At 44.4% G+C, this 15075-nt stretch overlaps 1 protein-coding gene across 1 annotated transcript in view; it reads left to right on the forward strand.

Annotated features, from left to right (window-relative positions):
* LOC138971751 (protocadherin gamma-A12-like) overlaps positions 1-14674 on the forward strand; it is a 63611-nt gene extending 48937 nt beyond the window's left edge. Inside the window, exons 6-7 of the mRNA XM_070344580.1 lie at positions 11475-11616; positions 12113-14674. Of these exons, the coding sequence (XP_070200681.1) occupies positions 11475-11616; positions 12113-12831 (861 nt within the window). The 3' untranslated portion in view covers positions 12832-14674. The remainder of the gene's footprint in view (positions 1-11474; positions 11617-12112) is intronic.
* Positions 14675-15075: the final 401 nt, after the last annotated feature.

Consider the following 15075-nt stretch of genomic DNA (forward strand, 5'->3'; position numbering starts at 1 on the left):
AAAAAAAAGTAAGAGCATTGCCAGTTGAGACTTGGCGCGTGTCCTAAAACGAACGAAAATCGTTGGAAATGAGCAGACAACGACGGCAAATTCTACAAAGTCGCCCAATATTTGCACAGCTGTTTCTTCAAACAGATGGTCCCAGAAGTTTGCGATAAAGTGAGAAAGCCTCTTTAAATGCTTGCTTTTGTTTTGTTGAAGGCATGTTGCTACTTTTCAAACAAGGGCCAATGTTTTGAGTGTTTAGGCGCACGGCACAGGGGTGTTTTCGTGCATTTTAGGGCCGTACTTGACGTGCGCGTTGCATATATGCTACACATTTTTGTGCGGTTTTAAGTATCAAAAGTCAAACAAACTCTTGTTTCCAGCGAATTATTATCCATCAAAAAGATCGTTACGATCGTGTTGTGTTAACAAAGAAAAGGGAAGGGTAGGGTAGGGGGTGGGTAGAAGATAAAGGTAATGTTATAAAATATAACACCCTACAATGGCTACTTTCTTCTTGCAGTATCACTGATATCAGCACAGTACATAAATTAAAAGAACCTGAGTTTCGTGCGTTTTTATATTTAGTCAAGTTTTGACTAAATATTTTAACATCGAGGGGGAATCGAAACGAGGGTCGTGGTGTATGTGCGTGTGTGTGTGTGTCTGTGTGTCTGTGTGTGTGTGTGTGTGTGTGTGTGTGTAGAGCGATTCAGACTAAACTACTGGACCGATCTTTATGAAATTTGACATGAGAGTTCCTGGGTATGAAATCCCCGAACGTTTTTTTCCTTTTTTTGATAAATGTCTTTGATGACGTCATATCCGGCTTTTCGTGAAAGTTGAGGCGGCACTGTCACGCCCTCATTTTTCAACCAAATTGGTTGAAATTTTGGTCAAGTAATCTTCGACGAAGCCCGGACTTCGGTATTGCATTTCAGCTTGGTGGCTTAAAAATTAATTAATGACTTTGGTCATTAAAAATCAGAAAATTGTAAAAAAAAATAAAAATTTATAAAACGATCCCAATTTACGTTTATCTTATTCTCCATCATTTGCTGATTCCAAAAACATATAGATATGATATGTTTGGATTAAAAACACGCTCAGAAAGTTAAAACAAAGAGAGGTACAGAAAAGCGTGCTATCCTTCTTAGCGCAACTACTACCCCGCTCTTCTTGTCAATTTCACTGCCTTTGCCATGAGCGGTGGACTGACGATGCTACGAGTATACGGTCTTGCTGAAAAATGGCATTGCGTTCAGTTTCATTCTGTGAGTTCGACAGCTACTTGACTAAATATTGTATTTTCGCCTTACGCGACTTGTTATAACTTCTACTGTCGTGAACACATTGTCGATAAACTGCATGGTTGTACGAACGATAAAGAGTATAGCTGATTGCAGTGCACTCTTCTATATCCCTCTCTCTCTCTCTCTCTCTCTCTCTCTCTCTCTCTCTCTCTCTCTCTGTCTCTCTCGCTTCTTCTTTTTATATTTAGTCAAGTTTTGACTAAATATTTTAACATCGAGGGGGAATCGAAACGAGGGTCGTGGTGTATGTGTGTGTGTCTGTGTGTGTGTCTGTGTGTGTGTCTGTGTGTGTGTGTGTGTGTGTGTGTGTAGAGCGATTCAGACTAAACTACTGGACCGATCTTTATGAAATTTGACATGAAAGTTCCTGGGTATGAAATCCCCGAACGTTTTTTTCATTTTTTTGATAAATGTCTTTGATGACGTCATATCTGGCTTTTCGTGAAAGTTGAGGCGGCACTGTCACGCCCTCATTTTTCAACCAAATTGGTTGAAATTTTGGTCAAGTAATCTTCGACGAAGCCCGGGGTTCGGTATTACATTTCAGCTTGGTGGCTTAAAAATTAATTAATGACTTTGGTCATTAAAAATCTGAAAATTGTAAAAAAAAATAAAAATTTATAAAACGATCCCAATTTACGTTTATCTTATTCTCCATCATTTGCTGATTCCAAAAACATATAAATATGTTATATTCCGATTAAAAACAAGCTCTGAAAATTAAATATATAAAAATTATTATCAAAATTAAATTGTCCAAATCAATTTAAAAACACTTTCATCTTATTCCTTGTCGGTTCCTGATTCCAAAAACATATAGATATGATATGTTTGGATTAAAAACACGCTCAGAAAGTTAAAACAAAGAGAGGTACAGAAAAGCGTGCTATCCTTCTTAGCGCAACTACTACCCCGCTCTTCTTGTCAATTTCACTGCCTTTGCCATGAGCGGTGGCCTGACGATGCTACGAGTAAAATGGCATTGCGTTTCATTCTGTGAGTTCGACAGCTACTTGACTAAATATTGTATTTTCGCCTTACGCGACTTGTTCTTCTTCTTGTGAGAGAGAGAGAGAGAGAGAGAGAGAGAGAGAGAGAGAGAGAGAGAGAGAGAGAGAGAGAGAGAGAGAGAGAGAGAGAGAGAGAGAGAGAGAGAGAGAGAGAGAGAGAGAGAGAGAGATCAGACCAGACCAGACCAGACCAGACCAGACCAGACCAGACCTGTCATTTTCCTCCTTCTGAGGAGAATTCACGTAAACTATGAGTGACGTGGGATATGCAGCTCATTAGGTTTCGTTGATCCAGAAAGGCTTGAAGAAAATGAGAAACTGGGGTATTCCGCCACATAAATCATACCGTTCTGAGCCTGCAGGTGTATCAGCCTCCCTGTCTGTTATTCCGCTCTTAGCTAAACTCTGTCACTCTCTGTCTGTGCGTGTATGTGTGGGTCTTTCTTTCTTTGTCTGTCTGCCTGTCTGTCTGTCTCTGTCCTTCTCTATTCCATTCTTTTGTTTTTTCCTTCTCCAGTCGATTTGTCTCTCTGTCGGCCAGACTGTCGGTGTCTGTCTCTCTCCTCTTCTTGTCCCTGTCTGTCTCGGTGTCCCTGACGATTCTTTTTTGCTCTGTGTACCAGGCTGTTTCTGTCTCTCTGCCTCTGTCTGTCTGTCTCAGTCTTTCTCTCTGTCTGTCTCTCAGTCTGTCTCTCAACGTATCTCAGATGCTCCACCAGACCACCCCCAACCTCCCTGATTTTCTTTCGCACTTTTCATCTTCATCTTTAAAACAAAAACGTTTCTATGTTGGGGACCTTTTTTTTCTGCGGAGCTATTTTCCTCAATATTCGCTATAACCAATTCGCGCCTAAACGCCTCGTTTGCAACGCACTTTAATTGGACTGTTCGACTAAGCCTGTGGAAAAACACACACACACACACACTGTGACACACACGCACACTGGAACACACACACACACACACACACACACACACACACACACACACACACACACACACACACACACACACACACACACACACATACATACACACACACACACGAAATAACAAAAAAAGTTTTAAAAAAACGGCCAAATACCTCCACAGCGTCCAAACTCTAATGTATGAGTGTTCCATCAAGCAACAGCCGGTTTCAAGTGTGCCATCGCGTGTGTTTGCACAAACAAGTCGCCAGCTAAGCGATTGGTGATTATTCATTTATGTGCAGAAGCATTCTCAGACCAACTGAAGGACGCCAAGCGGAGCGTGGTGTAACGGAGTGTCTTCTGCAGATGAGGTTACGCTTGGGAGTCGTAACATTGTCTGGATTTGCTGTGCTATGTGGTATTGTTTGGGATGTTTAGGTGAAGCCCATTCAATCTCTTCGGCGCGGTGAGGTTGGTGGAGTTGGGAGGGAGTGAGGAGCTGGAGAGAGTAAATGTGCAGACGGATGAACAACGATAAATGCTTATTTACCGCAGCCCGCGTCATAGCAGACCGTAATTGGTCGATGTTAACGAGTGCATCATATAGAAATCCCCCCCTCCCCAGACACCCCCGCCTGACATTCAGACCCAGACACCCTCGCCTGGCATTCAGACCCAGACACCCCCGCCTGACATTCAGACCCAGACACCCCAGCCTGACATTCAGACCCAGACACCCCCGCCTGACATTCAGACCCAGAACACCCCCGCCTGACATTCAGACCCAGACACCCCCGCCTGACATTCAGACCCAGACACCCCCGCCTGACATTCAGACCCAGACACCCCCGCCTGACATTCAGACCCAGACACCCCCGCCTGACATTCAGACCCAGACACCCCCGCCTGACATTCAGACCCAGACACCCCCGCCTGACATTCAGACCCAGACACCCCCGCCTGACATTCAGACCCAGACACAAACGCACACTGACGCAGACACATGCGTTATGCCTGCACTGTACACAGTCACAAACCAACACACATGCACACACAGACACACATAGACACACAGACACACACACACACACACACACACACACACACACACACACACATACACACATACACACATACACACATACACTAAACTAAACTAAGAATAAGTGCCCACGACCTAAAAATTGAAACTGGTAGATACAGCAATACACCTAGGGAAAAAAGATTATGTAAAACATGTGGAGTAATAGAAGATGAAATACATTTTCTAGATAACTGTATAGAAAACAACCAATTACGAAAAATCTTTGAGTGAAATTAATCGACCTATATATTCATATGATGTACCAAGTCAACTTTTGCAAGTAGACAATGTACAAACTAAATTGGGAGAATTTGTATATAATTGTTTTCAAAAAAAGAAACAATGAAATCATTTGGTTATTTATCTTCCCGTGTCTTATAAACACTACGTTTCATGACAATAAAGTTTATTCGTATTCGTATTCACACACACACACACACCCTGCCCCCCTCTCTCCCTGTCTCTTGCTCTTTATCCCACTCTCTCTCTCACTCTTTCTCTTTCGTTCTCCCCTCCCCCTCTTTCTCTCTCTTTCTCCTTCTCTCATTCGTCTCTTTCCCTCGCTCTTTCTCTTTCGTTCTCCCCCCCCCCTCTCTCTCTCTCTCTCTCTCTCTCTCTCTCTCTCTCTCTCTCTCTCTCTCTCAGTCTCTCTCTCACTCTCTCTCTCTCTCTCTCTCAGTCTCTCTCTCACTCTCTCTCTCTCTCAGTCTCTCTCTCTTTCTCTCTGTCTCTCTGTCTCTCTCTCTGTCTCTCTCTCTCTCTCTCTCTCTCTCTCTCTCTCTCTCTCTCTCTCTCTCTCTCTCTCTCTCTCTACCAGTCTCAGTCTGTATGCCTGTCTGCCTGCTTGTCAACCTCACCCCTCGTCACTCTCGCAAAACACACACAATCCTTCGAATAAAGCACGTCATTCAGCCTTCCCTGCCCGACTCACACACACTCCGGTCTGACAAAAATTCAATCTTCCACGATGGAAACCCTTCCACTCAGTCTGGCCCTCGCAATAACTGGCACCGGCCAGTACGTTCAAAAGTTTATCACCATACTCCAGTTTTAATTTTGTTCAGCCAAGCATTCACCGTGCCCCGGCCTTAATTGGATTCTAACTATACGATGTCGTCTGAACAGCGATTCGAACCCCTGTGCCATCTTGATAACGGGCGGAGGGTGGGCCATTGATTGTCTGCCCCTGATGCCTTGCTTCTTGTTTATGTGACTGGGGCAGGGACAGTTCTCTCCTTGTATTTCGTGGCGAGGGAACAAGCTTGGGTCAGGATGGATGAGGGTGTGGGATGGGGTGAGGGGAAGGTTAGGATGTGTGCCTGTTTGTTGGCTTAGGAATAGCACCTTTGGGACCCTTTGTTGGGTTTTGCTTTTGTATTGTGTAAAATGTGTGTTAGAAGAAAAGATTATATTTGATTGTAAGCATGGTGCAATGAAACCAATGTGTGTGTGTGTGTGTTTGTGTGTGTGTGTGTGTGTGTGTGTGTGTGTGTGTGTGTGTGTGTGTGTGTGTGTGTGTGTGTGTGTGTGTGTGTGTCAGTGTGTGTGTGTGATATTAATTCACTTTGGATGAGACGAAAAACCGAGGTCCCTTCGTGTACACTACATTGGGGTGTGCACGTTAAAGATCCCACGATTGACAAAAGGGTCTTTCCTGGCAAAATTGTATAGGCATAGATAAAAATGTCCACCAAAATACCCGTGTGACTTGGAATAATAGGCCGTGAAAAGTAGGATATGCGCCGAAATGGCTGCGATCTGCTGGCCGATGTGAATGCGTGATGTATTGTGACAAATTCCATCTCACACGGCATAAATAAATCCCTGCGCCTTGAATATGTGCGCGATATAAATTGCATAAAAAATTAAAATAAAATAAAAATCCCTGCGCTTAGAACTGTACCCACGGAATACGCGCGGTATAAGCCTCATATTGATTGATTGACATGTTGAATTAAACCTACACAAGCTCTTCGTATGCAGAAACATCATATTTGTTGTGGCGTTTAATCCGGCTTTCGCAGTGTGCACCGCGTTCACCACTAAAAAGCGACAAGAACGTTCGCTTGTTGGTACAACTCGGACAAAGCGAATGTTAAAACACCTTTTGGTTTCTGCTGCGCGTTACAACGATAGAATCACGAATTTACATGAATTAAGCTATTTTTCTTGCTCAGGCTGTCACAAGTGATTTTCAAAACAGTCTCCTGATCGTAACGAAATTGCTGACAGTTAGCTTTAAATCACAGTTTTCTCCGCAACAGATGAAGTCAGTAGCCAATGTTGAAGTGCCTTGTTCGTCTGCACAATGGGTGGTATAATGTGTTAGAGGGCTGTCACACATGCGACTGAGTCGCGCGATTTACCCTGTCACACAGCCGACTCAGTCGTGGAAAACAGCTACAAGTCTGCGACTCAGTCTCATGCGATTCCCTCGTAGCTTTGAGGTTTAGAACATGTTCTATTCCTGCGATCCAGTCGTCGGTCAATCGTAGTGGCAGAGCCAACAGAGCCAACCAGAACGTGTTGCTGCGGCCTTGACGCCGTGACGTAAAATAATGGCGGACAGTGGCGTACAGCGTCTCTTCGTCGATTCAAAACTTTTTGGAAGAACATTTTTTTACTCAGATATAAAGAAGACGTTGTGGGCGTGAGCAGCGGTCGGAAAACATTAATTGCAGCTGTCTGGGAACTTTATTTCTTGCAAAGGCGTAATGCTGAAAGGCAATTTTCAGAAAGGTAGAGCGACGTTCGAACATTTAGCGTCTGCTCTCGCAAAGCGCGTTTGCCGTGTTCACTACGACACGTCACTTCCGCCCCGCTCGCGTGGAGTTATCGTTCGTGATCAGTCGTTCGTCTATCGTTCATCGTGTGACGGGTCAATGGCCTACGATGTGATGTGCGATCGGCCAGAGACTGAATCGCAAGACTGAATCGCAACGACTGAGTCGCCTGTATGACCGAGGCTTAAGCCTTAGAAATTAAGATTTATAGTCTAGAAGTCATAACGCATTGTGACAGTTGGAATGCTCCCACGGACGCGCGCGGACAGATGCGGACAGACAGACAGGAAGAGATATACAGAGCGGGCGTATAAATGAAAGATAAACCATTTGAAAGAAGAAAGCGAAGGGGTAACGGAGAAACCGAAGGAGGACTAAAGAAAAACAAGAGGAAGGGCGGAAGAGTCGGTAGGGGAGCAATCTGACAAAGAAGGAGATTTGGGGGGGGGGGGGGAAGCAACGTTTAGCGAAAGCAGAAGAAGCAACTGTGACATTGAAAGGTAGAAGTAACTTTATATTGATCACGAAGAGGAACACACACAAAAACAAGAAGAAGTAGACAAAGTACACGAAGAACAAGACGAACGATCCAGAGCTAGTCTCCGACCCAACCACACAGTACCGTGTTCGTAATGAACTACTAGTCCGTTCCATGGATAGGAAACCCTTCCATCTCATGATTCTTCCTGACAAGCCGAATTTGCCTTGGGACTCTCGATTGCTCTCCCTTGCTAATGGAACCACCAGGGTGTCCTCCCTTTGTTGGTAGCGCATGCGCAGCGCGCGCAGTGCCGGAGTTCCGACCTGCATGCGGGGATCCGTTTCAAGGGAAAGACCTTCGGGTCGTATAACTCGTGGTTCTGGTGATGTGTTTACACACACAACATTCCTCTAGCTTGTACCCTCCTACTGATCTCTAACCATTAACTAATTGATCGGGTTTGGACGAGACACAGGCAGAAGCCCTGGGAAGAGGGGTCAATTGTTTCTTGTGAAAGATGGGGAGGAGGCGATGGGGTTTGAGGCTTGTGGCAACTTTGAGGAGGGGGGGGGGGGGGTGGGCTTTGTAAGTTTGGTGGGTGGGCATGGGGGGGCAAATATCTTTGATGCCACGGAGGACGCTTTAGGAAGAAAGATAAGGTTTTGCATGTCACAAGTCAAGTATTGGGGACAGCCCTCGTTGTACCTGGGGGGGAGGGGAGGGGGGCTTTATAGCATCGGGGGGGGGGGGGGGGGGGGGGGGGCTGTAGCGTACTACAAGAGGAGAAGTTATCGAAGCCCCAAGGGTACGGCTGTACCGGTTGAAAGGTGCTTTTGAAGTGACGGCTTTTACGTTCAGCAGTAGTGCCATCTTGGAGAAGTCTTTCAGAACTGATTCACAGATTGTGAAGAGCTTGTCACTTCCTATCACTGGCGTGTCTTGTTTGTAAGTTGGCCGGAGGATGCTTACTTACTTGGGCCTTCTTGTGCCAAAGACGGTGCTTCGGTCGCTGTACGAAAAGTCTCTGGATGTACTTACTTTACAACAACAACCGAATAGTGTTTTCAGTTTTTCCGCCACAGATTAAGTGGGGGTAATATACTGTACACAATCATATATATATTTGGTTTTTGATTTATGGCCTCCTACCAAAGCAATCAAAAGACTTCTTTGAAAACAAGTACGATAAAGGGGTTCGAATAATTAGGTCCTAAGTGTTAACTCGTTTTCTCTTCAGCAATTATCCGTCGCGATATAACCTTCGTGGTTGAAAACGACGTTAAACACCAAATAAAGAAAGAAAAATTCAGCAATTATTTTCAAAATCCATGGTCATACAAAAGCCCAGACAGAGACACATCCATACGACATCAGCAAGTATTTTATTACAGCGTTTGCCATTCGACTTATATGCAGTACCCTCAGAAAGAAAAGATGTGTATTTTGTTGACTTTATATAAGCGTATCACCGACTTGCTGCTTAGATAGGAGGCTTTCGTTTTGTTTGTTGTTGTTGTTGTTGTTGTTGTTGTTGTGGTTGTTGTTGTTGTTGTTGTTGTTGTTTTGTTGTTGTTGTTTTATCTGTTATGCTACATTTTTGTTTTCTTGTGATACGTTGTATGCGTTTATACCTTAATTGCAAAGGTATTGCCTCTTTTTGCACAAACCTATCAATCGACTAAAAAAAAAAAAAAGAAGAGCTGAATTCCTTTTTAATCCAGTGGTTTTGTGTTTTGTTCGGCTTTGTATATTGTTTGCCTTTTTTTGTTCCTTTTATGTTGCAACTGCTATACCCTCCTGTAGTACAAACAAGCCTAACCCTTAGCTTAGTCAGTTACTACTATTCATCGACTAAAAAGAAATCTAATTGAGATTTTACTGACGGATGGTTTCAGTCCCTGAGCCCAAGCCGTCATCCTTTGGTCAAAGACATGCACGACTCCATGTCCTCTGACGTCAGCAGTACCAGCGGCAATGACGTCAATACGAAGAATCTGACGCGGTTAGCCGCCCTCAAAGTTCAGCAGACCCTATTACAGCGGGCCTTGCAGAGTGACGATGGAAAACCAAACTCTGTGAGATTTTTTTTCCAGCATTTCATTTTAGTAAATCTATGTAGTTCCATCACATCACCTGCCATTACGCGATTATTCGACATGTTCAGCTGTTTCGATAATCTTGTCTGCACCCGAAGTCACCGCTGCTTAATAAGGGAATGCAGAGAAGACTGCAACATTATCTTTGCTGTCTAGCGTGAAATGGTAAAGTCTTCGTTGAACTGAAACTGAAAGTACAAGATCTTTTACCAAGAAGGTAGCTCGCATGAGAACAGTTCTTGATTGGCAAAATATTTCAGTGCAACCGTAACTAAAATTCTGTATTGATAAACACACAGTTAGTTGCAGAGTAGTTGCGCCGTCTGTCAGTCAGTGCTACATATTGTTAATCAATACAGACGTACATATATTAGGTTGGCCTTGTGACGTTTAATATTTCAAGCATGGCTGCATGTTACTTTGTGTCAATGGACGAATTCCGGAAATAACTCTGTCGGGTGTTTATAGGTTGTGGAAGAGTTGCCTTTTTTTGGACTTGAAATACTGCAGGAAACAAACCACGTGAAATTGTACCCGTTCAATCGCTAGCGAGCGGCGTGTCAGTCTCCACACGTGATCGCCGACTCTTCCAACTCTTCCATAGCCCACAACAAAACTTGACAGAGTTATTTCCGAACATCGTCTATTTGCTTGGTATGAAGTGGCTTGAATTGCACACATGTGAACGTTTGCTTGCACGACGTCGTCGATGTTTTCCAGGAGTGTTGAATAATCGGACGAATCTTACGAACGGAATGATCCAGATTAGGACTGATGCGGTTCTTATGTTAAACGTATAACTAGCAGTGATTATAGCTACTCCTATTTCGTTTAAAAAAAACAACCTTGTGTGGTTCTTTCTTGCACAATACATAGTTCGGCTTCTTTTCTGTCCTGTTGTCAACTGGAGTGCGGTGTGGGGGGCTTTGTTCTTGTTGTTGTTGAGGTAGATGATATAATTTTGTGACCCTCCACCACGGAATGAGTCGCATGTCACCTTTGCATGATTTTCATATTTTTACATTTTCCTAAAGAGTGTTTTATGCTCTATCCAGTGGTGAAACCCGTTTTAGAAAAGAGCAAAAACTGTTTGAGTTATAAGCCTGTGACTAAGGTGACCCTCACACTGTTACCAGACACTCCCCGGACTTATATTAAGCCTAGCGCAGAACCGCGCGAGGTGACATGCGACTCAGTTTGTGGTGGAGGGTCACATATATTGTCTTTTATTACCCCCTATGCTTCTTTACCTCTGTAAACTTGTAGGGCTAGTTAGTTTTCGATAAACCCCCAGCAACCAGACAAATAACGAGCCAGCAACAGCCTGAATCCTCGATAGCGCTTGGGTTAAGAAGCTGTTCTGTTTCGGTACTACTTTTACGACTGGAAAGTTCCGAACGCTTTAATGTACGAAATATACATCTCTGGAGCAAACAAATCGAACGCAGCGCATTTAAATTAGCACTTACAGGCTTGAACACATGAATCTTCATATAAAATCCATGAGTTCGGTTGTTTTTTGACTCGAAATCTAACAATCACCCGGCAAGCAAGTTCCAAGCTGAAGCTCGCATTTTTCATGATCCGCTAACTTCGACCATTATTTGTAACCTAAGTACGTAACGTGTGTCTCAGCCGACCTTAAAGGCTGTTCTTAATTGAGCCCGAAGTTGTTGTATTTTTGCCGAGAATTCTGTGGCAAAGCTTTTTGCAGCAAGCTTCGTGGAGTGGACTTCCCAAAGTCGACTCCGCCCAAATAATATCAGGCTTTACTTTGCATCGCCTACATTGTTTGTGTATACGTGTTTCAGAACGGCAAGGCATCCCACCTGGACAAGCCTCAGACGGACGAGATGATGAGCAGTTCTTCACGGGAGACCAACGGTACCGACAGTGGCAGGGGATGTAGCGAGGATGACAGTCAGGCTGTAGAATCCATCCGGTCTGAAGCAGGTAAGGTTCTTGTGTTTGGTTTTGGTTTTGTCTGAAACAAGTTACATGTAAGTGTTAGGTTTATAGTTTTAAAAAACGTGTGGGTAAAATGCCAACGCCCAACGATCCACTTGTTTCACCCGGGAAAATGTAATTAAAAAAATATGCATACGTACGTACATGTATGTAAAATGAAACTCCTTCGCTTCCCTTTCAGTTTGTTTCATTTCACTGGGAAACTAATCCTGTGCCTGTGTGTGTGTGTGTGTGTGTGTGTGTGTGTGTGTGTGTGTGCGTGTGTGTGTGTGCGTGTGTGTGTGTGCGTGTGCGTGCGTGCGTGCGTGTGTGTCTCTCTCTCTCTCTCTCTCTCTCTCTCTCTCTCTCTCTCTCTCTCTCTCTCTCTCTCTCTTCTCACTTCCATTCTTCTTTCTCTCCAAGATCCACTGTAAGTGACTAACAGTGACGGACAGTGGCCAGAACAGCTGTTGACTCCATTTCTCACCATCTGTCCCCACAGAGTCAGGCTTCGCCAGTTTCCTAGCCATGCCTCTCAAGGACGGATGGCGACACGTGGACACCCACGAGTACGTCAACTCTCCGCTGATGGCTCCACCAGGCGTCAAGACCCACAACAACCACACACCCTCCATCTACCCAAGCTTTCCCAAAACCGGGTGCAGCCACCCGCCGGGGAAGCTGCACGACAGGAACTGCGCGTGCAGCATGAGCGACCTTGACATGGAGCGGCCGAGGACCTACGAGAACACCATGGACGCCTCCTTCAAGTCGTTCAGGACCTACACGCCCAAGAGGCCTGCCAAGACCGTGCACTTCAGCCAAGACGGACTAGACTCCAGACAGACTTTGCCTTCGTCTGCGTCTTCTAGGTCCAGGGAGCCGCGCTTCCAACCCCAATTCCAGTCCTCCCGGCCCAGATCCAACCCTGCTCAGCCTGCCAATGCTGTCTGCGAGTACGTCAACATGGGCGGAAACGGTGGCGGAAGGGATAGCGGAGGCGGCAGTGGTAGCCTAGGCGGCTCTCCGTCTTCGGAAGGCGGCTCGCGGGTTTACGGGGACTTGGGGTTTTACGGAGGGGGGCGGAGGGAGCTGACGGGAGACAGTCTGAACGACAGTGCGGACACGGCTGATGAAGGCAACACCACCACCACGTCGGGCAGTTACACCATTGACCAGGAGGATAACATGCAAGACCTGCAGAGCGATATATTCGTCTGAGATTCAGCGTGCGTGTGCGCTCTTCGTATAAACCGGCGGTTCTTCATGTGTGGCTTATAAAGTAGAGTGTCGGGTTCGCACAGACACCTACGGTCCTTGAGTCTCTGTCTGTTCTCTGCTTCGTCAGTGCTTGCAGTATTGTGTGCGTGGCTTATATATAAGGTTATGGGTCGTACATGAAGACATACCGCCTAAAATTCTGTGTTCTACGCTCCGTATGAACCGCCTGTGTTGTGGCTTATGATATAATGTTTCAGGTCGAGTAGGAACATTTAACGTCTGAAACTCACTTGTGTATACGCTTCGTGTAAACTAGCGTTTGGTTTTGGACTTATGATTTTAAGTTATAAGTAAGTACAGAAACATGTGCCGACTGAAAATCTATGTTCGTAACTGTGTACCGGCAGTGATTCGTGTATGGCTTATACAAATAATAGGGTTTCGAGTCAGACGTACGATCTGAAACTCGCATGTGTTCTTCGCTTTCGAGCCGGCCGTTTTGTGTGTGGTGGTTATGATGATACAGTGTTTCAAAACGTTCAGTAAGTGTTCCTGAACTTCATACTACTTTGCACGTGCAAAACATGCTCTGTGCAGTGTGGTCATTCCGTCGTTGAGTGCTGTTCCAAGTGATCTTGATTTCATTCTGTGAATGCGTGGAATTGTTATTATTTTGATTGGAAATGTTGTGCAATTTCGTCCTTGACTTCAACTTTTGACCTTAGAGGAGACTTTGTTTTCGTCAATGATCAGCGAAGAGCGCGCCAATGACATTTTTAACAAAAGCCAAACTGTGTGCGCACAAAAGCTTGAACGTGACAAGACCTTTCCATTGGAGAGAACAGAAACCGTCGTCTCGAGTTGTGTGTTCGTGCTCTTACATCCCTTTGTGTAACTAATGTGAAATTCTAATCTACTGCCAAAGTGTCTCAAAGATGTTATTTTTGTTACCTGTCTCGTACGGAATTCAAGGTGACCGTTATTTTTATTAACTGTCTTGTACGGAAGTCAAGGCGACTGTTATTTGTATTACCTGTCTCGTATGAATTTCAAGTTGAATCATATTTATTGTCCAGACGACCCCACAAAATATCGATGTGCTGTTTTGAATGACCCGTTGCGCTTTATTTTAAGTGTGCATATTATTCTTTGCATGTATGCTTACATGTATGTATTGACTGTGACATCAGCAGTGGTTTGTGGAATATATGACGTCAGCAGCTCACTAATTGTTGTCTGTTCGGTTCAGGATCAACTCATACATTATGCAACTGCCAATTTGTTGGAAATGAGCTTGCTTTATTTTATTTCCGTTTCTCTGCGTTAACATAGACACGCCGCGCCGTTGATCGCCGCCCCACCCCCTTTAATAAGCTTTGAGATAAGTTATGTGTGAATTATGTCAAATGTATGCGTTATTTATGTTAAGCGAATTGTATACAATCTTGGTCAGTTTCCTATTGTTATGTTTTTGAGGACTTGATCCGAGTTGCTTATCTTTACACTATTTTACATTCGGTGTTCCTGTTAATATGTTTAACAGCTGAGTAATTCATTTTAAAGTCCGCAGCACATAGAACCCTAATAGGGCTTTTTTGGGCGAAAAAAGAGTAGCCACGGGTAATATTTCACATTTGCTTTTACAGAGACTGACAACTTATTTTTATGTTTTATTTTTGTAATTTTGTGTTGTGTTCTGATTGTGAGAGGCACGTTTAATGCGGCCTGGTAAGCTTTCAGTAAACAATAAAACGCGCAAGTTTTCAGTGGCAACATTGTCTTTCCAGCACTTGGAAATTACATGTGTTTTGGTAAACCAAATATCTTCAAAAGAAATGTTGCATTACTCTCCACCCCAAATGACCATAGCTCTCTACATATTTCATCAAGTGCAACATAAAACCTCTTTCCAAGCTAACTGTGCATAGTTAAGCTCACTGTGCATAGTTATGCACATGTTTAATCTAGAGCAACGTGAAATTGACGGCATTCTCCCTACAAATGTGCATATTTTCCCGCTTGTTTCATGACGTGCATATGAAACCGACAACAATCTCCCAGCCCAGTGTGCACAGTATTCCTGTACGTCTAATTGCAGTTGACAACAATCTCCCAGCCAAATGTGAAGAATTTTCCACGTGTTCCCTCATCATGTACATTTGAAACCGACAACTCATATTTCTCCATTGTGTTCGTCATGTGCAAAGTGAACTGGACACATTCCCCCAGCCAAGTGTGCATAAA

This window comes from Littorina saxatilis, linkage group LG1 (assembly GCF_037325665.1).
Source record: "Littorina saxatilis isolate snail1 linkage group LG1, US_GU_Lsax_2.0, whole genome shotgun sequence".
NCBI classification, from domain to species: domain Eukaryota; kingdom Metazoa; phylum Mollusca; class Gastropoda; order Littorinimorpha; family Littorinidae; genus Littorina; species Littorina saxatilis.